Source organism: Grammomys surdaster, unplaced genomic scaffold (genome assembly GCF_004785775.1).
Source record: "Grammomys surdaster isolate TR1022 unplaced genomic scaffold, NIH_TR_1.0 125946, whole genome shotgun sequence".
Taxonomy (NCBI): Eukaryota; Metazoa; Chordata; class Mammalia; order Rodentia; family Muridae; genus Grammomys; species Grammomys surdaster.
In genome coordinates this window covers 3,834,230-3,856,862 of record NW_021620768.1, presented here as the reverse complement: position 1 = coordinate 3,856,862, position 22,633 = coordinate 3,834,230, and the positions used below count along the sequence as shown (strand labels likewise).

The window sequence follows — 22,633 nt, the reverse complement described above, 5'->3', positions numbered from 1 at the left end:
TTGAGAGGAGAGGAGAGGAGAGGAGAGGAGAGGAGAGGAGAGGAGAGGAGAGGAGAGGAGAGGAGAGGAGAGGAGAGGAGAGGAGAGGAGAGGAGTAGAGGCTGGCCATGAGCACATGGAGAGAGGGAAAGGGAAGGGGGAAGGGGTGAGGGGACAGAGGGATCAAGAGAGCAAGAGAGAGAGGAGGGGGCAAACAGCCCCTTTTATAGTGGGCAAGCCTACCTCACTGTTGCCAGGTAACTGTGGGGAGGAACATACCTGGCTGTTGCCAGGTAACTGTGGAGGTGGAGTTTAGACAAAATACTAACATATATATTTTAACTTTTAATCTCCTTGAGCACTGGACTTAGCTCCATTACACTTCCTGATGCCCCTTTCCTCTTCAAACTGAACATTTTGCATTTCTGCTTGCACAGCTTGCTTCTTTTCATTATGGATCTGCATAAGACTGGCCACTAATAACCCTGTGACACAGTCAATGTTGGGCTGCCTGAAAACTCTCTGTCAATGTCATTCATCTAAAAACTCCTCAATTCAACCTCAGGAAGACTTTTCAAACAAGGGCACAAAGCAGCCATATTCTCCATCAAAATATCATAAGAACCATCTGTAGGCCACTTACTAATGTCTTCTCTGAAACCTCTAGAGTTGGGCCATCATAATCTACAGGCTCACAGCACCACCACCTTCCCTGCTTCTTCTAGCACGGCCCATTGTGCCCCAGTTAAAATGTTCAACTGCTTTCCTCATCTAAAGTCCCAAAGTCCACATTCTGGTGACAAGAAGCACGGTCAGGCCTGTCACAGCAATATCCCAGTCCCTGGTACTATAAGGTCCAACCAACTCCTTTTTTTTTTTTAGAAACTCCGTTTTATGCGAGACTAGGGGGCTAAACTCCAATTGCAGGAAAAAAACCACAGAGTTCTCCTGAACAGGCAACCTATGGCAACCCAGCCTCCCTGGTCAACAGCCAGTCAGGCTACAACAGAAGGACCAGGGTACATAAAGCCACGCCTAAGACACCCTGCAAAGAATAGATAACCTGACCATCCTGTTTGTCAGATGGTTCTGCCCTCAAGTTCCGTTCCTGCAGATTACACCAGAAATGCAGTTTTTAAAATATTAACTTGCTGACCTGTATGGAAAATCCCCAACTTTGTTGTAACCACAATAAAAACCCTGAACCCCTAGACTCAGGACTTTCACTCTGACCCGCTGTAATGGGGACAATCAGAAACTTTGCTCTAGACTCTAATAAAGACCCTTATGTTTTTACATTGGAATTGGCTCCTCCATGGTCTTTGGGTACTCAAAACTTTGTTATTTGTTTGTTTGTGGTTTTTCAAGACAGAGTTTCTCTGTGTAGCTCTGGCTGTTCTGGAACTCCCTTTGTGGACCAGGCTGGCCTGGAACTCTGTGTCCTGGATGCTGGGATTAAAGGCATGTACCACTATGCCTGGCCAATGGTAACTCTTATTCTTTATAAAATACTAAAGGAAAGCATTTCATTGGGGCTGGCTTATAATTTCAGAGATTTAGTCTGTTATCCTCAAGGCAGGGAGCATGGAGGTACCCCAACAGGGCCATACCTCCTAATAGTGCCACTGTTTGGTGACCAGCATTCAAATATGTAAGCCTTTGGGATCCATTCTTATTCAAACCACCACAGTATGATCAGCCTGATCTACACAGCGAGCTCCAAGACAGTCTGAGTTACACAGTGAGTGAGACCAACTCATTGTGTAGCTCAGGCTAACCTTGATTTCTAATCCTCCTGCTTCAGCCTCACAAGAGCTGAGTTAACAGCATTCAACACCATACCCAGACTGCCAGTTACCTCTACAAGAGCGAAGTAAGGCTGAAGAAATGTCTCGATGGCTAAGAGCAAGCACTTGTTGCTTGTGCAGAGGACCAGGGTTCAGTTCTCAGCACCCACGTGGTGGTTCATAACCATCTGTAACTCCAGTTCGAAGATACCCAACTCCCTCCTGTAGACTCCACAGGCACCAGCCATGTATATGGTGCGCAGACATACAAGCAAGCAAAACTCTCAGACATAAAAAATAAACCTAAAGAAAAACTTAAGAGATCAAAGTATACTGTGTTAACTAGGAGTCTGTCTCCTGCGACCACAGTGTCCAGGAGATAGTACTGTAAGATGGAGCTGAGGGGCAGTAGGATGGAAAGAGGCAGACATTTGTAGCCCAGACACTGCTAGCCTCACTTCAGCGATCTTCCTGCCCCACCCTTCCAAGTCCTTGAGTTGCAAGCGCATATCACCACAGCTGGCTGAGGTTCACTTTTGAGGTAAAAGCAATAACTCTTGTTGATCAACTGGACATGAGAAGGGGTATTGGCATTTCCTCTAGGCTCTGCCCCAGTTACCTAGCAACAGCCAGGTGTGCCTGACTCACTATAAAGGGGGCTGCTTGTCCCCTCCTCACTCTCTTGCTCTCTTCTCTTCTTGCTTTCTTACCCTCTTCCCCCTTTCTCCCTATTCACCCCCCTTCTTTCTCCACATGCTCACAGCCAGCCTCTACCTCCATTCTTCTCTCTCTCTCTCTCTCTCTCTCTCTCTCTCTCTCTCTCTCTCTCTCCCTTTCTCTATCTCTACTCCCTCAACTCCCCTCCCCATGCCCTAAATAAACTCTGCTCTATACTATACCGATGTGTGGCTGGTACTTCAGGGGAAAGGGATGTCTCAGCATGGGCCCACAGAGCTACCCCCTTCCCTCACACTGTACTGTGCCTCCACCAAACATACCCTTTCCTCTTCTCTTTCTTTTTATAAAACACAACAAGGGGTAAGGAAGAATTCAGGAAGAATCCTGTGACTAGATCCTTGTGCAGGCTAGGTTTTTATGTCTGCTTGACACAAACTAGAGTTAAGCTGGAAGAAGGACCCTCAATTGAGCAAGTATCTCACAATATTGCCCTGTGGAAGAGCCTGCATGCATTTTCTTGATTGATGGTTGATACAGCAAAGCCTAGCTTACTGTGGGCAGGGCCACTCTCAACTGGCAGCCCTGAGAGCTACAAGAAAGCAGGCTGAGCAAGTTATGGAGAACAAACCAATAACAGCACTCCTCCATGGCCTTTCCATCAGGTCCTGCCCTGACTTCTTCAGTGATGAACTGGGATGTATAAGTAGAGGTGAAATAAAACTTCCCTCCCCAAGGTGCTTTCATTCATGGTGTCTTCTCATAGCAATAGAGACTCTAAGACAGATGAGAATACCTGAATAAGACAGCAATGAACACTGGGGCAGAAAATACGGGTTTGGGATGTGGTAAAATTCAGATGCTTCCACGTGGGAGTGCATTTATCCTTTAACTATTGAGCACTGGCTACATGGCAGGTCCTGGAACAACACCATAAACAAGACAGGAGAAAATCCCCCCTCATGGAGATCGCACTGTAAAGAAGAAAATGATATACAACGTTTTAGAGATCTATAAATGCTGTGTCAAGAAACCAAGCAGGATAGTGGCATGGGCCTCTAATCCCAGCTATTGGGCAGGCTGAAGCATCACAAGTTCAAGGCCCACCTGAAAAACCTCAAAAGATCCTGTCTCAAAGTAAAACTTAAGACAAAGGGTGAGGGTACAGCTGGTTGGGAAGGTACTTGCTTAGCATTTGCAAGGCCCTGAGTTCAATCCTTAGTACAAAAATACTAAGAAAGCAGTAGGCGGGCATGGTGACACTCCAAGTGAGAAAACACACCTGATAAGACAAGTGGGGCTCCTGGGGTGAGTCACCATTATGTTCCTGTACACATGGTGTTTATAGGATCCCAGTGGCCCTCAAAGTACATCTCTAAAGGTTGCTAAGAAACCACTTCCTTTCTTTCTAACTTTGCCTAAGGAGTATAATTTGTATGGAGGTTAAAAGTTAGAGGTTTTCTCAGTAAACAGTGGTAAGGTACACTAATGAACGCCATCACCTAGTCTAGCGGGGAGAAGTGCCAGGACAATGAGGTCATGCATCATGTTAGCCCTAAGTAAGCCGAGCCCAGTTACTGTCATAGTCATCATTGATGTCCTTGTTGGAGGTCTCTCTGTGAACACACCATGTGGGTCTAAACAGAGCAGTTTATTTACTGCCTGCATGTATGTCTGTGCGCTACTTTATTCAGTGTCCTGGAAAGCAAGAAGAGGGTGTCAGCCCTCCTCCTACTCCTGAACTGGAGTCACAGGTAGTTATGACCCACTATGTGTGTGCTGAGAATCAGTCAAACCTGGATAAGATGTATTATAAACCACAGATTCCCTGTTGCCATTAGGTCCTTCTCAATGGAGTCTCAAGTCCCTGCCTTTCTCAGCAGGAATACAAAGGATCAGAAGTCCCTTCCTCTCCCAGCTGTGCTCCGCATGGCACTGTCATTCCCTGTCTTCCTATCTTGCCTCAGCTTCCCCCTGAGGAAACTAGGAAACACTAAGATTTTGAGCAGAGGACAGATGTGATCTAATGTATTTGTTAAAAGACTCATGTTGAGCTGAACACTGGAGAGTACGCCTGCAATCCCTGCACTGGGGGATCGCTGCAGATTCAAGGTCTGGGCCAGTTAGGCCTGTAAAGTGATCTGTCTACAAGTAAGACTCGCCCCTGCTGCTGTGTGGATATAAAAGAGACTATGTAGCATCTGACCTCCATAAAGGGGCGGGGCAATGCTTAGTTTAAATGAGAAGTGACCATGGTTCAGGATGGTGTAATAATGATTGAGGTGGTGGAAATAAGAGACTGAGTCTAGATGCATCTGAAGACTGACCAGCAAAACCTGAAAACAGATTCACCAGGGGATGTTAGGTAGAGAAGGGAGCCAGAGGCAGCTCCAGATTTCCAAACTCAACAGTGGGGAGAATGGAGTTGGGGCTGAGGCAGAGGGCCGTCAGGACATTGGATTTACATATGTTCACTTTGAAATGAACATGCTTCTTGCTGTGTTCTAGTCCCTTGGCAAACCCATTTATGTTCAATACTTAGGATGACATCTTGATTGTCCCCTTGAGTGGATCTGGAGTCGACTAAGATGACTCTGATGAGCCTGAGAGTGACTCCTGGAGTGATTAACTGAGAAAGGACGGCCCTCAGCCAAGTGAGCAGTACCATGAGCAATACCATCCAGTAAGAACCATGATACAGAGAGCTCCAGAGGAGAAGTGGTACTGCTTTTGCATTCTGGCCTTTACTCAGACAGTGGTGGCACATGCCTTTAATCCCAGCACTTGGGAGGCAGAGGCAGGCAGATTTCTGAGTTCGAGGCTAGCCTGGTCTACAGAGTGAGTTCCAGGACAGCCAGGGCTATCCAGAGAAACCACATACACACACACACACACACACACACACACACACACACACACACACAGACACACACAAAGTTCCCAGCTTCTTTTTGATTCTTGGTTTTTGATTTTTGACACAGGCTATGCAATTCTGGATGTTCTAGAGCTCCCTGTGTCAACCATGTTGGCCTTGAACTCACAGATCTGTGCCTGCCTCTGTCTTCCAGGTGCTGAAATTAAAGATATGTGCCACCATGCCCCACTGTTCCAGCTTCTTTAAAAAAAAAAAAAAAAAGTGTGTATGTGTCTGTATGTTGGTAAGTGTATGTCCATGCAGGTGCCTGAGGAAACTAGAATTACAAGCAATTATGTCACTCAACATGAGCAATTAGGAACTAACTGAAGCCAGGTCCTCTGAAGAGCAAGCAGCATATGCTCTCAGCCACAGTTCAGCATCTTCAGAGTTCCAGTGTAGACTGAAGACCAACACCTCTCCAGGAATACTCCATCCCTTCTGCACCAGTGTGAGACTGCAGGGACATCCAGCCTTCTGGACTGAGCAGCTGCTAGGTTCTAAGCCTCTAAGACCAGCATGCAAACAACCGTTGCTGGACTACCCAGCCTGCTTCAGGTAAGACAATCTTGTAAGTCCTCTGGGTAATAACTACTCATTCCATCACTTCTGTTTCTCTGCAGAACCCTAATATACCATCTAAATATTTCTGACTCCCAGACTACCAATCCAGCCCATCCCTCTGAACTCCAGGTGTAAGTATACAACTTCATGTGACATCACCACATGACCAAACTAAACTTACAATATTCATGTATCTTCCTCTCCATCAGCGGAAAACATCTGGTGGTGCATAGTACTACCACTCTGGTACCAAAACATCTTTCTTTCCCAGTTCCATCAGATCTACACCATCTGCACTCACAAACCCACCCCTTCTCACATCTTCTACCTGTCCCACCTCTACAAAGACACTCTATACACCAAGGTTACCCAGGTTACTTTGTTAGAAATGCCTTCAAAGTTTATCTCACTTTGCAATCCCCCATGAATTTATACAATCATGTGTCTATTTCCTGCCTTTTTCACTAAGCTGTGAGTTCCATAAAATTGGATGGCACCCCCTTATACTCTTCTTTCATACCTTCTGTTAAGCCTTGTGCAAACTAGGTACCACATTGTTTTGAGTATGGGTGTGTGCACACACGCAAGAGCACCAGGGATTGATGCCAGGTATCATCCTTAATCACTCTTCACCTTATTTTTATGAAACAAGATGTCTCCTGAACCTACTTCCCCAGATCAGCTGGACAGCCTGGATGGCAAGCCTTAGGCATCTGGCTGTGTGCTTCACCCATACTAGGATTACAGGTCCACACTGCCGTGCCTGTTTGGATTGTTTGCGTGTTTGTTCTTAAATACACAGGTATTGAGAACGGACCTCCCATCCTCATGCACCCATCCTTATGCACATGCTCTGAGCTGTCTCCTCTCAGCCATCCGCTCCTCTCACCACCTCTCCATTGTAATGGTTTCAAAATACAGACAAGTGTTCCTGTCCTTAGCTCAGTCCACAGAGACTTAGTAAAAGGGCCTGAGCTGCAGCTCTTTGGGGAATAAGCAAAACATCCTTGGGTAAGCCACACCACGGCTGAGCCCCAATGGCTTCTACTGTAAAGTGTAGGCACTGATTTCTGCCTCACGGAGCTGCCAGAAGGAACAAATAAGCCTTGGATTTGAAAAACAAAGTTTTAAACTTTTAATGCTAGATAATATAAAGGGTCTCTCAAAAGGGATTTTACTAGGAATCTAAAACAAAATAGAAAACAAAAGCTGATGCAAGGCTGGGAGGTGGCTGGCTAGGCTATTAAAAACATTCATTTGCTGTCTTATAGAGGATCCAGGTTAGGTTATTAGCACCTACATGCTGACTCACAACCATCTGTAACTCCAGTTCCAGAGGCTCCAACAATATCTTCTGGTCTTCACAGCACTAGGCACACATATGGTACATATACATAGATGCAGGCAAAACACTTACATACAAAAAAGTAGATAGATAGATGGATGGATGGATGGATGGATGGATGGATAGGCAGATCTTTTTAAAATACTGACATATGTGTTTTTAGGTATTTTTGCCCTCATGCTACATAATATTCCAGGTTCTAAAGAATGACAAATCAAGCCACTGATGACTTTGATAGACACATTCATTGGACAATTCCTAACCTCAGTCCCAGGTGGTGTAGACACTGAGGCAGGGCAGTGTAAGACCCTCCCTAGACAGAGGGTGCTGGGAAAGCCAGCTTACCAAGACCTGCAGCTGGTCCTCTGACCTGCTCAGTTTACTCTGTCAGCCTTTTTCTTACCCCACACTTCCCAAGAAGCTGTAAGTGCCATGACCTTGTCTTAGCTGTATTTGGCCCTCTGGGACTTCTCTGGCTTCAGGCCCTGAGGCAAAACCCAGACTGCCATTAAAGTTTCTGGCCTCCATAAAAATTCCACTTCCTCCACATAACTCTAGGCTTGAACTTAGACCCTCTAACAACAGGCTTTTAAAAGCTTAGTAATTGTGGACACAGTGATTCACACTTGTAGTTCAAACCCTCAAAAGGCTGAGTTTAAGGCTAGCCTGAGCTGGATGTAGTGCAATCCTAGTCAAAACAAGACATCTGGATGGGGGTAGGGGAGGGCTGTGATGCCATGAAAATTAAAAGGATTATAAGAGACTTCTGTGAGTAATTATATGCCAAAAAAAAAAAAAGAAAGAAAGAAAGGAAAAAGGAAAAGGCTGGTGTAGCCAAAATGGCCAGGTTATATAGAGACTCTGTCTCAAAAAAGTGAAAATAGAAAGATGAAGAAGAAAGTTAAGGAGGAAGGGAAGAAGAAGAGAAGAAAGAAGGGAGAAGAGGAGAAGGAAGAAAAGGAAGCAACAGGAGCTGGATGTGGTGATGCTCATTGTTCATTTATAACCCCAGAATTCCTAAGGCAAAGGAAGAAAGATTGTAGACTGGAGTGAGTCTGAGAGCTCAGCAGAACTATGTTATGGTGAATTAGTTAAACTGATTTGACTCCTGGTGGGTCACATGCACTGCTCCCACCCAAGAGCTCTCTGGATTCTTGAATGAAACACACACACACACACACACACACACCAGCTAATTTTGATATGCCTTGACTAGCTCAATGGATGGTCACTTCTAAACCTCCCAGCAGCTAACAAACACTCCCCTCAGGTATTCCTGAGTTAACATCTTTTAAAATCTTTACTTCATCTCTGCTACCCCAGAGCCAATAGTGGAAGGGGCCCCTAGGGCCACTTTCCCAGATTCTTACATGCCAGTGGCCCTTTATGTTTCATCTTTCTGCTTCCCTGTATGGCGAGTCTCCCTCCTTCTTCCCCCCTCACTCAATTCCTTGCCCGTGCAATCTAAAAGTCCTGCCCTATCTCTCTGCCCAGCCATTGGCTGTAAGGCAATTCTTTATTATCAATGGAAGCCAGCTAGGATTAGGGAACCTCAGGTCTGGAAGTGAGGCTTTTGGGAGCCAAAATAAGACAGAGCATTAGAACCAATTCCAGACAGAACTATATAGCAAGAGCCCAGGTTAGGTAAGATTACAGAAGACTATTTCAAAAACAGTAAGACATTATATATAGTCACTATTTCATGACTTGCATGCCATCCTTGTGCAAGGGCCATGCTGTTATTCTCTGTATCATTCCAATTTTAATACTGTGCTGTTGAAGCAAACACAACCCTAAAACATTTTGAAACACATAAGAACACCACAACTTCACCCTCCTGTTTAAGTGTTTTGTTTTTTGTGTTTTGTTTTTTGTTTTTTGTTTTTGTTTTGCTGTGTTTTTGTTTGTTTTTGTTTTTAACACACTAAGCAAACCTTCTGTGATTTGGTCATTATACATTGCATACAGGTGTCAAGTTGACTGCACCCTATGAAATACATAGTTATTATATGTTGGAAATAATCACCAAAATAGAGTAAAATAGACAGGCATGGAGATGCATGTCTATCATCCAGCACTTGGGAAACAGAGGCAGGAGGATCCAGAGTTCAAGATTAACCTCAATTATTATACTTAGCCAGTTCAAGACTAGCCAAGACTACATGAGACCCTGTCTCCAAAACAAACCCCATAAAAATGTGATATGTAAACAGAAGAGAGCTTATAAGAAAAGAAAGGGACCCTGATGGGTGGAAAGAGTCATGGGGAGAGCAGAGAACCTGCCTCAAGTGGGGGGGAGCACAAAACTGGAGCACTTGCTTAGCACACTTGAAACTGTAGCTTCAAGTCCCAGTGCTACCTAAACAAAAGGAGTAAGAGGAAGAAGAAGAGGAGAAGGAGAAAGAGGAGATTATAGATACAAGGGGCATACCTAAACATAATAAAGGCAATTTATAGCAAACCTATAGCCAACATCAAATTAAATGTACAGAAACTCAAAGCAATTTCACTAAACTCAGGAACAAGACAAGGTTGTCCACTCTCTCCACAGCTACTCAATATAGTACTTTAAGTTCTAGCTTCTGCAATAAGACAACTGAAGGAGATCAAGGAGATACAAATTAGAAGGGAAGAAGTCAAAATATAGTTATTTACAGAGGATATGATACTATACATAAGTGACCCTAAAAACTCCACCAAAAAACTCCTACAGCTGATAGACACTTTCAGTGAAGCAGCTGGATACAAGATTAACTACCCCCCCCCAAAAAAAAAAAAGAAAAGAAAATCAGTAGTCCTTTTATATACAAGCAACAAATAGACTGAGAAAGAAATCAGGGAAACAACACCTTTCACAAAAGCCTTTATTAATATAAAATATCTTGGAAAAACTCTAACCAAGAAAATGAAAGTCCTATGTGACAAAAACTTCAAGTCTTTGAAGAGAGAAATTGAGAAAGATACCAGAAGATAGAAAGATCTCTCATGCTCACGGATTGGTAGCATTAACACAGTAGAAATGGGGCTGGAGAGATGGCTCAGCAGTTAAGAGCACTGGCTGTTCTTCCAGAGGTCCTGAGTTCAATTCCCAGCAACCACATGGTGGCTCACAATCATCTATAATGGGATCTGACATAATTTTCTGGTGTGTCTGAAGACAGCTACAATGTACTCATATAAAATAAATAAATAAATCTTTCTTTAAAATAGTAAAAATGTCCATTTTACCAAAAGCAATCAACAGATTCAATGTAATCCCCATTAAAATTCCAAAACTATTTATTTACTTATTTATTTATATTTTATGTGTGTAGGTGTTTTGCCTACAAGTATGTCTGTGCACCATGCACATGCAGTGTCTGCAGAGTCCAGATCTCCCGAAATTGGAATTCCAGGCAGTTGTTAGTATCATGTGGGTGCTGTAAATTAAACCAGGGTCCTCTTGAAAAGCAACCAGTGCTCTCTCACTGAGCCACCTCTCCAGCCCCCCAACACAATTCTTACAGACCTTGAAAGACAAATCTCAACTTCATATGAAAAAAAAGGAAGGATAGCTAAAGCCATCTCAAACAATAAAAGAACTGCTGGAGGTATCAGCATCCCTGATTTCAAGTTGTACTACAGAGCTATAGTAATAAAAATCATGGTATTGGCGTAAAAAGAGACATGTTGATCAATAGAATTGAATTTAAGACCCAGACTAATCCACACATACATGAACATCTGGCTTTTTATAAAAGAAGCCAGAAATACACACTGGAAAAAAAGATATCATTTTCATCTTCAAATAGTACTGGTCAAACTGGATGTAGAAGAATACAAGTAAATCCATATTTATCACCCTGCACAAAACTCAAGTTCAAGTGGATTAAAGACCTCAACGTAAAACCAGATACATTGAACCTGATAGAAAAGAAAGTGGGAAACAGCCTAACATATTGGCACAGGAGACAACTTTCTGAACTGAACACCAATAGTCCAGGCACTAAGATCAACAACTAATAAATAATAGGACCTCATGAAACTGAAAAGCTTCTATAAAGCAAAAGATGCCATTATTCAAACAAAGTAGTAGTCTGTAAAATGGAAAATGTTTTTTTCCAACTCCACATCTAAAATATATAAAGAACTCAAGAATGCAGATAACAAATAAACCAAATAATCCAATTTTTAAGTGGGGTACAGATCTAAATAGAGAGTTCTCAATAAAAGAATCTCAAATGACTGAAAAACACTTAAAGAAGTGTTCAGCATCCTTAGCCATCAGGGGGAATGCAAATCAAAACTTCTTTGAGATTCTATAATACGCCTGACACAATGCCTAATATCAAAAACACAAGTGACAGTTCATGCTATTGAGGATATGGAGCAAGGAGAACAACACTCTTCCACTGCTGGTGGAAGTACAAATTTGTATAGCCACTATGGAAATCAATATGGCATTTTTCAGAAAATTAGCAATTAATCTACCTCAAGACCCAGCTATATCACTCTTGAGGATATACCCAAGGACACTCTATTCTACCGAAAAGACACTTGCTCAACTATATTCATTGCAGCTTTATTCAAAACAGCCAGAAACTAGAAACAACCTAGATAGCCCTCAACTATAGAATAGATAAAGATAATGTTGTACACTTACACAATGGAGTATTACTTAGCTGGGTTTTTTTTTAAATGACATCATGAAATTTGCAGGCAAACGATGGAACTAGAGAAAATCACCCTGAGTGAGGTAATCCAGACCCAGAAAGACAAATGTAGTATGTACTCACTTGTAACTGGATATTAGCCATTAAGTAAATGATAATCAAACTACAATCCATAAACCCAAAGTTAGGTAAAGAGGGTGGCTCTAGGGGAACAAATGGATCTCCCTAGAAAAAGATAGGGAAGGGGAAATAGATCCTTTTGGGTGTGCTAGGGACAGGTGGATCTAGGGGTGGGAAGGATCAGGGGTTGGGGGAGATGGAACAGAGAGAGAAAGTACAGAGAGAGACAGCTGGAATTAGGGGGCATTTGGGGAGTGGTGTGGAAATCTAGTGTAGTGGAAACTTCATGGAATCCATGAGGGCGATCCTAGAGAGGACCAGTAGTAATGAGGGATATAGTGTCAACTGGCCATCTCTTGTAACCAGGCAAGGCTTCCAGTCAAGAAACTAGGTTGCATTCCATTGAGTTCTTGGCTGAGGAGGCCCTGTGGAGATCTTCAAACAGATCTTCTGATCTAGGACAGAGGAATGCTCTCTGTAAACTGACAGGAGTGGGGAGTGGGGACAGACATTGCCAGTGACATACACACAGCTCTTGTAACACGGGTAAGTCTAGTCAGTCTCTGCATGGAGTCTTGACCCCTATGTTCCCATCTCTTCCATGTGGGAACACACTCTGCAGGCTATCAAAAGAGAAACTTGGATACTAACCCAGCCACAAAACCTTTGACCTACAATCTATCCTGCTTGTAAGATGTTCTGGGTCAATGATAGCACAAAATTTGTAAGGGTAGCCAGCCAACCTCTGATTTAACTTGAGGCCCACTCCACAAGAAAGAGCCCATGCCTGACATTGCTTGGATGACCAGGAACCAGAGGCTAAATAGCCCAGAAACCTAAATAGGGTAGAACCAAGATCTGTAGATAGATAGATAGATAGATAGATAGATAGATAGATAGATAGATAGATAGATAGATAGACTAGTGCCTTGTCCAGTCATCATCGGAGAGGCTTCCTCTGATATCTAAGAGGAGTGGATGCAGCCAGACATTATGCAGAGAAAGGGTTTAAACTGGGATCTCTATCAGATCCCCCACCTCAGAAAACCCCATGGAAGAGGGGCAGAAAGATTGTAGGAATCAGAAGAGACGGAGGACACCAGGAGAACACAGTCCACTGAATCATCTAAGCAGGGTGCAAGCAGGCTCACAGAGACTGAGGCAGCAAGCATAAGACACTCAGGGGTCTGCACCAGGTCATCTGTGTATATATTATAGGTTAAGCTTAGTATTTTTATGGGACTCCTGAGAGAGAGAACAAGAAGGTCTCTGATTCTTCTGTCTGCTCTTGAGACTCTTTTCCCTCTGAAGGGTTGCCTTGTCTAGCCTCTGTGTAGGGGCTTTTGCCTTATCTTGTATTTTGTTTTGTTGTGTTTGGTTGTTGTCTCTTGGAAACTTGTTCTTTTCTGATGGGAGATGGAGGGGTAGTGAATTAGGGGAGAATGGAGATAGGGGAGATGGGGAGAGCTAGGAGTGGAAGGAAAGAAAACTGTAATTGGGATGTATTGTATGAGAGAAGAATCTATTTTAAATAATAGATAAATAAATAAATGTTTAAAATAATTTTAAAGAGGATGGAAAGGTTATTATGACTGCAGTAGGAAAAAGGCCAGTGGGGCCTTGACAACAGCCTGTGAGACACACCAGTTTCACAACGTTGAAAATCCTTAAATACACCACAATCAAAGTCTGCACTTAGGTCTGGTGTGGTGGCACACATCTTTTATCCCAGCACTTGGGAGGCAGAGACTCTTGGATCTCTGTGAGTTCAAAGCCAATCTGATCTACATAGAGAGATCCAGTCCCACCAAATCTACATAGTGAGACCCTGTATAAAAACAAACACACACAAAAAAAATGGAAAAACAAAAAAACCAAACCTCTCTACACCTGTGCTTCTTTAGGGGAACCTTAAGTCGTGGGTACAGGCTGGGTTTCCTGCCATGTGCCTATTGAGGGCTTCTCAGTTAAGAGCAGAGAGAGATGGAAAAGCTGGCATCGTTCCCAGCAGCTGAAAACTGTGATTCCCTTTCTGTTTCTGGCTTCCTTCATACCTCTCTCCCCTTACACTCTGTATCCCCACCCCACAACATCTCTCCACATTAGGATTAGCCTCTGAGAATCTAACCCCTTCATGCTACTCATAGCTCAAGGCTAAGGGTCATAGACCCTTTTATTTAACTGTATTGAAGACTAATTAATGACACCTACTATGTACCTAAAAGTTGAATTTGAATCTGAGAATAGGTTATGAGGGCCTTTGGGGATTACAGGCAAACAACACCATGCTGGGCTATGCATCCCTGGCTGGCCTTGAATTCCAGCCCCTTATGCTGCAGCCTAGATTTTAGAATTACATATGTGTGCCATCAACCCCAATTTAACTTCTGACTCTTTTTTTCTTGTTTTGTTTGCATATAGTATTCTCTTATGCAATTCCCTAGAGCCTCAGGGACCAAGGAAAAGATCATCAAGGTGCAATACACTCTCAGGAAGTCTGAAGCATTTAAAGAACACCACAAAGGAACCAGCCAGGAGTTACAAACTCCAAATCCAGCGTTTATTTCAATGGCAGAGCAGAGAGGGGGCTCAACCCAGGTTAGGTCATTCCCAGACAGAGACAGCTGGACAGGAGCCCCCTGGGCATTCCTCTCCACTCAGCTAAGAGGTTGGGAAGAAAAGAAGAGGCTAATTCTGGCACTGCCACTGCCATAGCTGCCACAGCCAGGAGCTGGGAGACCTCAAGCAGCAAGCTGACTTCTAGAGGTCAGGACAGACCCAGAATCAGGCAAGAATCAGACAGGAACATCAGCCATTGCAAGACCACACAGACTCAACAAGTGTGGAAAGTCTGGGGGGAAGGGGCAAACAGCATCGATATTTCACAAAGGGGACCTCCCCCAGGGCATACAGGCTCCAGGGACTGGACACTCAGGGAAGCACTACCACAGTAAGTCTCACAAAGAGCCCTTGATAGCCCCCACCCACCCATCTTGTGCTGTTCAGCAAGGGTAGGAGCAGGTCTGGAGGGAGAAGGGAGGAAGAAAGAGTCAATTTGAAGCATGGGAAGAACACTGGCAGGACATGGATCAGGACATGAAAAGGAGCCTGAGAGGGGCCTCTAGCTGCTGCCCTGCTGCTCTTGTTGGCTCTCCTGCTGGCTCTCCTGCTGGCTCTCCTGCTGGCTCTCCTGCTGGCACTCCTGCTGGCACTCCTGCTGTCGGATGAGGTTGGCCATGGGGCTGGTGATGCCACCAATCATGGTCCAGTATTCGTCAAAGCAGATGCGCCCATCATGGTTGGCATCCAGGTTCTGGATGAGCTTGTCAGCTGCCTTTCGGTTCCCTGTGTCCTGTAGAAGAATTTGAATCAGTAAAGCCTGAGACGACTCAGACAGGACCCAAGAAGAGTCCTTTGGCCAGGCTAGCAGGGCATGGAGAGGGGTCACTGAGAGAACTGTGAAGAGAAAGAAGATCAGATACAGAGAGTGGCAGTGGGGGTACCGTCAGCATGTGGTTCAGCTCTCTCTGGAGCATCTTTCGGAAACTGGTCTTGCTGATCTTGTTCTTGACCAGGCTGTGCTTGGATACATATTTGTAAAAGTTTTCCACCAGGACAACAACTGCCTTCTCCAGCTCAGTATAGCAGTCAGCCATCTCACTGCCTCAGCTCCTCTCTGGGCCTAAGAAGCAGAAAGAGAGATGAGGAGGGACATCCCTGCACACAGCCTGTAGCATCCCCAGACTTCGTGTCTTTCCGAGAAGGGAGGGAAGCAGACATAGGATAGCAAGGTGAGTGTGGGGGTGGCCCTGGAAGAAGAGCTATGTGACTCCTCTAATCCAGGTGTTCCCCAGCCAGGCTGCCAACTGCCAAGACAGGTTCTCCAAGCCCTTCCCCTGCCCCAGGCAGGCCTGATGCCTGTCAGAGCCTCTGAGAGCAGGAGGCTCCTGTGAGGAGAGGAGGCAGGTAACTGTCCCCCCTAAACACACACAGGTCCCTTGTTCCATGGCAACCTTAGCTGGTAAGAATAAAGACAGAGGAAACCAGGGGCTTCTATCTTCCATCCTGAGGACTGGCTGAGACCTCAGATCTAAGCAACAAAGCAGAGATAGGAACTTTGGCCCACCTCAACCCCTTGCACAGGCTCTAAGGTAGTAAGCTCAGGGGGTTAGGCCACCACTGGCCATCTCTAGGAAAGAGCAAAGTCTGCTCCATCAGATCAGATTCCATGTGGCTCCCCTCCTGGCCACACCCTGTCAGCCTCTCCTCCCTCATAACCATTCCTTAACCATACACATCACGGCCCAATGACACCCTTCACCCCATTACCTAAGGAAGATCCTGGCCCAGTTCTGCCCCAGCTGGAGACAGAGCCTGGGCCTCTGGACACAGCAACTGCCTGGCAGAGGCTACATTCATCACCCCCTCACCCCAGAACAAAAGGCCACTCACACTCCGAGCGAGCGGATACAGCCTTCTGAATAACAGGATGGGAGGAGAGCAGGCGGATCTAGTCTGTGAGTCGCCGCCCATGTCCAGAGCCCCTCCAAATCAGCCTGGCAATTCAAACCCCCCCCCACCCTCAAGCCCAACAATGAACTCCTGCTGCCCTCACCCAGCTGGTTCCAGGAAGGGGAGGTGGACACAAAGTGACACAGTCACTGGGCCAGGCCTGTGCACCCACCGTCGGATTCAAAAAGGTGGTCTCCTTCGACAGATTCTAGCATGCCTCCTGTCCTTCCCACATGCTTTCTAGCCTTTGTGTAGTTATGTCTTCTCCCTTGCCCACTCCTCTCAGCTGACAGCTGCCTGTCATCCTGGCCCTCCCCAAACTGTGCCTGCAGGAAAACTTGCCTTGACTTACACTTTTTCTGGACTCCCTCAGCCATGTCTGTCTTCACCTCATCAGCACCGGCTGGGGCCATTAGCTGGTTTGCTTAGTCTTTGCCTCTTATTTCCCCATCTATAAAGCCAGCGGGGTTTCTTACATTCAGATGCTGTACTATGAGCTAAATAGCAGATAGCAGAATTTGTAGATTTGAGGGCAAGGTTTATTAAATCCTAAATATACAAGTACCCTCTTTTTAATCTGGGTAACTTATCTAGCACACAATACCTGGCCCAGTGCCCTGATCAAAGGAAATGCTCAAATATTCCACCTCTGTCCAGCCCTAATGCCAGGTGCCCAAGGCCCCTGATCACCTTTCTACACCTTTATGTATCTTTTTCTTAAGGAATGATCAGAACAGGAGGAAGTAGGCCAGCATGTGGAAGAAAGGGGTATTGAGAGGGAGTGTGGTGAGGCTGGGGCAGGTCTGGTAGGAAATTTTACCCTCCTTTCTCACCCAACCATTCTGGTCTGTGGCTGGAATGATGGCTGACACCGTTCCAAACCCACAGGAAACTATATTTTTCTCCATACTCTGTTTGTTAAGAGTGTAATAGTATGGCTTAATGTTTGAAAGACATACAGACAAATTCTCTAACATATACAAATAAGGAAGAAAAACGCTGTTCAACACATAATCTGTCTGCCCTGATGCCTTCTGGGTAAGAATGAGGATGGCCATTTGTTCCTAGAGATTGTAGAACCTGCATCAGAATCAGGAAGAGCTATCTTCAACTAGCGCTCTCTCTCTCTCTCTCTCTCTCTCTCTCTCTCTCTCTCTCTCTCTCTCTCTCTCAAGTCATGAGAGGAAAATGAGAATTGGAATTAGAGACCCCTCTACCCATATCTCCACCCTTTACCATTCCAGAGTTATTCCAAATGAGGAATTCTATAGGAAACAGTCAAAGAGAAGGTAAGGAAGAAATAGGTCACTGAGATACTGCTGCTCTTCAAAACAGCCAATTCTGCTTTCCCTCTACCTGCGTTAAGTTTTGTTCCTCCACCGGGGAGCTTCCTCCTGCCCCTTAGTACTATGCCCAATCCCTACCTGGCTTCTCGCAGCAGCCAAGCAAACAACTGACAGAGAAACACCCAACAGATGATGTAGCCACCTAACCCAGGAGCACTGGGCCGACCAGAGATGCAGCTTTAGTGTCCTGACTCTTTCCCAGGCTTTCCTTCCAGGGATCTGCCTCCTCCCTAGGTTCTTTTTATAAAATGGACAGCTCTGAGATAACCATCTGGACAAGTGTGTTTCTGAAGTGTTTTCTGAAGCCAGAGTATCAGAGTTGGGCAGTCAGGTGTCATTATTCTCCGCCCTCCCCCGGGGGGCAGATGACAGGCTCAACTACCCCACCCACTTCGAAGCCACCTGCTCCTGCAGCTGCCCCATCCTTCAACTAGGCAAGCCTGAGGACCTCCAGGTGTGTGGGGCTTGTGCTGTTCTCCTAGGCGGACCTATCCTGGAGGTAGTTTCTTCACAGGCAAGTCTTGGAATGAGAGTAGGGGGTTATGAGGACATGAGATACCAGTGTACACTGAAGCCTTCCTGAAAAGCAGAAATAGGGAATTACTTCAAAGGGCCTTCCCCTAAAGGGGCCTTTCGCCTTAGGCCTCACCCTTCCCCCAATGTCCTCTTAGTCTCCTGGACTGATTCATCATTGAGCAACCAGGAGGCTCTCCCCCCTCCACCCCTCACCCCCACCCACCTGAGCCTGGCTTGCTGACTTTTCCAAAAGCCCAAATTGCCCTGACCATGCCCCTGGATCTCAGCCACTCCAGCCCTACTCTCCCTCCCCCAAGTCTGGTCCCCACCCCTTTCCAAGAGCCTGTTCACCACCATCCCTCAGTCCACCTGGGTCTGGAGTTCAGAATGTCCACCACATTCTCCAAGGTTCACCTCACGTACAGTTAAGTGGTTACTTATTTTCAAATGTTGACTACATCCCTACCCATCTCTTAGGATCTTCCCCAAAGCCTACAAGATTTTCAGTCTTAACTGTGACATTCTCTGCGTCCCTCTCATCTACCTCAAATCCACTCATCCTCTTCACATTGGCTTACTCATTCACTGACAGCCTCACTAATTACTTTCATTCATTCACCTATCTGTTCAGCAATACATTCACGCTCTTGTTCATTCAGCCATCCCCTTCTCAGTTAACTCATCCCTCCCAACTGCTATCAATATGCAGGGCTGGTACAGTAACCGAACTGGGCTTTAATCTCTATTTGCAAGACTGTTCCAAGAGAATCTCCCAAGTCTCTCTGCTCCCTCATGCTCTTTTCCCAGTGTTGGAGATTAATGGTTCACAGAGGTGCTCCTACCTCTACACCCTCACAGGACGCATGACATCATACCCTACATCAACTCTGCCAGTCCTGATCTGTTTAAGTACCCCATTTATCTTCAGCCAACTTCTGCTGAAGCAAGAAGTCCTTCAAGTTTTTCCCCAACTCATATGTTGTAACTGGGTGGCACACACACACACACACACACACACACACACACCCCTACCTCTCTAACCCAGGCCTCTCTAACTTTCATAAGGTTCCTCTCCTGAATAGAGGCTGAATCCATCTTAGCATCCATCACCCCTGGCCTTTCCCCCACCGCAACTGGGCCGGGCAGGCAAACACTCCTATAGTGCAGGCAGCTCTGCCAGGCAAAGCCAGTCAAGCTGGGACCTGCCTAGGTTCTAGAGTGGAAAAGCTGCCAGTTTGAAGCTCCACTCCTTTCTCTTTCCCTCTCCCCCATCCAGGGGCCCTCACAGGCTTCCCCGGGCCACTCCCAAGGAACACCACCCAGAGCAAATGAGGCCTGCATGCCGGTTCTGCCTGTGTCCCAGGTGGAAGAGAAGCCACCTCAGCCCCTGCCTCCCTTTCCGGGCTTCTTAGGCTCTCTGGGCCCTCTCCAGTTCCTCCTGAACCCCATTATTTTTCCCAGGTCACAGCTTCCGTGAAGCCTGTGTCTAGAGTCTGTCGGGCCCCTAACGCCCACCAAGACACACTCTCCACCCTGTTCCATTTAGAGAGGACGCAACAGCTGTGGGCAAGGCCCTGGAATGTTCTGCCCAATGTCCCAGCCCCTGGAGATGATCCAGGTCGGCTGCTTGGCCAGCAAGAGGGTCCTGCTGCCCTGTCTACTCCTCTACAGGTTTCACAAAGCCACCAGGGCTGCCCATACCCTAACTAGCCTTTGGGGAGAGTTAATTATTACCAAAATCTTCCTGCCCTGCTTCTGGCAGGCACCTCTCCGCTGGCTTCCTTCTTGACCATTCTCCTGACCCCTGCCCCAAGGCTTCAGAGTCCCTACAGCAGCCCCAGATGTCCCCAGCTGGGCCTGGGGGGCTCACCTGCCTCCTCCAAGTCCACCTCCTCCAGCAGGGCTCTGAGGCCTGGGCTCTGGCACTGACAGCCAAGCAGCAGCTCCTGCTCAGCGGAGCCAGGACTCCTCCCCACTGCACTCCCAGAATCTGTCCCACTCCCTCCCGGCCTTGCCTGGCTGAGCTGGCTGTGGGAAGGTAGTGACTGAACTCTTGACTTGGCCCTGGGGTTGGGCCCTTGTTAAAGGGATACACACCTTTTTTTTTTTTTTTAACACCCCTCTACCCTCACCCTAGAGGGAGTGGTAGAAGCTGGCAGTCCCTCAACCAAACCCTCCTAAACTAACAGGCTCTGAGCAGAATCCAACAAGGCAGAGGAAAGAAAGAGAAGGCTTTCACCTGCTTTTCTCACCTAGGTCACTGAGAGCCAGGTTTCAGGGCAACCCCCACCAAAGACAAGTTCAGTTAGATTCCCTGGCCACAGGACTTCCCTGCTGTTGGGAGTCTAACACCTGATTTCTGTTAGCTAGAGCAAACACAACAGCATTTTTAGTCTCCCCTCTCCATTTCAGCCACCCTAAGCTCAGGGATTTCATTTCTAAGACCCTCCTGTACAGCGGATGCCTCCACTGCAAGCACCCAGCCCTGCACACACCTTTCTTGCAGGTACCCAAGGAAACTAGCCAGCTTGACCTCCTTACAGAAGGCTTCAGTTAAAAAGAGAGGAAGGACCCACTGGCCCACTCTCATGATGACTTCTGTCAGGTATCAAAGAAAACACACACACACACACACACACACACACACACACCAGAAAAATGGCTAATGGCTATCTGGGGTGCCTATTAACATATCAAAGCGCATGCCCTGCTCTGCATCTGCATCCTGGCTACTCTCAACACTTCTTACCTCCAACCCCTACCTCTCTAGCCCCTGAGCTTTGCTTCCCTCCTCTCCCCTTCCCCCCCCCTTCTGATTCCTGTATAACCCACTCCCTCCCCCACTTCTGATTCCTGTATAACCCACTCCCCCACACACACTTCTGATTCCTGCATAACCCGCTCACTTTAGCCACACACTGTCATGGTTCTCTTTGTCCTCAGTTTCTGTCTTGGTCCTCCACTCTTGGCTCCTGGTCCCCTCTCTTACCCCTCTCTCTTCTCCCTCAACCTCTATGGTCTATTCTGCTGCCATGTCCAGTCTGGACTCTTCCAGACACTTCTGGATATACTGTCTCATATTTACAATAAAATGCTTCTCCTCAGCCATACCTAGGAACAATCATGTCCTCATTTCCATTCATCTGGTGCTTGAAACCTGGGAGACATATATACACATATATATAAGCCTCCCCAAGGAGGCTCTTCCTTTCAGTCAGCCTCTCTCCTGACAGAACCAAGCTGCTTGTTTACTCTCCTAAAGACTGTATAGGTTATTTGTTTCTGCTGGCTTCTGCCACCTGCAAAATTTGACTCCAAATTCTAAAATCTGCCTCTTTCCACTAGCTGCTCTAACCACTCACCTCTCCTTATTTACTCAGTAGACATCCTTCTGGCTCCTGGAACCTGTTACATCCTCCAAGGCATAAACCATTTGGGCATCTCTCTACTAAGACACTTCCTCCTCTCCCTCTATTGGAACCCTCCCTCCTTTTCCCATAAGCCTCTCCCAGTTCACCTCTTCAGCTGTGTTCTCTACCTGCTCTAACCATTCAGCTCTCCTCTTCTACTTAGTAAGTGTCACCCCGCAGCTGCCTGCTTTGCCTGTTCTTATTACAAAAGCCACACCAGTCTGTCAGAGAGCTCCTCTCGACCTAGCCTTTCCTCTGTGATTGGAGACATTTCTCTCTGACAAGGCTCTCAGTTCACTTGGGGACACCCTGTTATTCATGACACCATGTCAGAGTAGGTAACTTCTGTTCTCTTTGTCCTCAGCTCCTTCTGGGGGCTTCCTTATGACCCCCACACCCCCACCAGGAACTGTGCTCCCATACTGTCCACATCCAGGCCCTCTATGGTGTTGGAATCCTCCCTTAGGCAGTTCCTATTTGCGACCTTTGTCACATCAATCTCTCCCCTCCTTCCAGGAAATCCCACTGCTTCCTTCCATCCTTCAGGGCCTCTGGCTTTCTTACTGCCTCCTGTGTCTTATGACCCCTTATTTCTTCTTCCTTTAACTCGGAGATTTTATTAAAACCTTTCTTACTGAAAACAGCTTGGCCTCAGTACAGCTCAATGAATGGCCAAAAACTGGCACACTCAATTTCCAAAGTCTCTCGTATGGTTATAACATCCGCCACGGCACAAACAAATGAGCCCAAGATATCTCTCTCTCTCTCTCTCTCTCTCTCTCTCTCTCTCTCTCTCTCTCTCTCTCTCTCTCT

The 22,633-nt window shown here is 46.2% G+C and overlaps 1 protein-coding gene and 1 non-coding gene across 3 annotated transcripts; both read right to left on the bottom strand.

Moving 5' to 3' along the window:
• Positions 1–8,948: 8,948 nt before the first annotated feature.
• Positions 8,949–9,052, bottom strand: LOC114609121. The gene has a single exon (XR_003709462.1). It is a non-coding gene; the product is annotated as a U6 spliceosomal RNA (small nuclear RNA).
• A 5,522-nt stretch (positions 9,053–14,574) lies between these two features.
• On the bottom strand, positions 14,575–20,447 carry S100a16 (S100 calcium binding protein A16). 2 transcript variants are annotated; one of them, XM_028753282.1, is made up of 3 exons: positions 20,281–20,447; positions 15,540–15,718; positions 14,575–15,388 (listed from the first exon to the last, which is right to left on the bottom strand). In XM_028753282.1, the coding sequence occupies exons 2-3, from the start codon at positions 15,690–15,692 to the stop codon at positions 15,158–15,160; spliced, it is 384 nt and encodes a 127-aa protein (XP_028609115.1). In that variant the 5' UTR covers positions 15,693–15,718; positions 20,281–20,447; the 3' UTR covers positions 14,575–15,157. The 2 variants fall into 2 exon arrangements, with proteins under 2 accessions (XP_028609115.1, XP_028609116.1); XM_028753283.1 differs by lacking the exon at positions 20,281–20,447 and adding an exon at positions 16,366–16,517.
• Between the last annotated feature and the right edge of the window lie 2,186 nt (positions 20,448–22,633).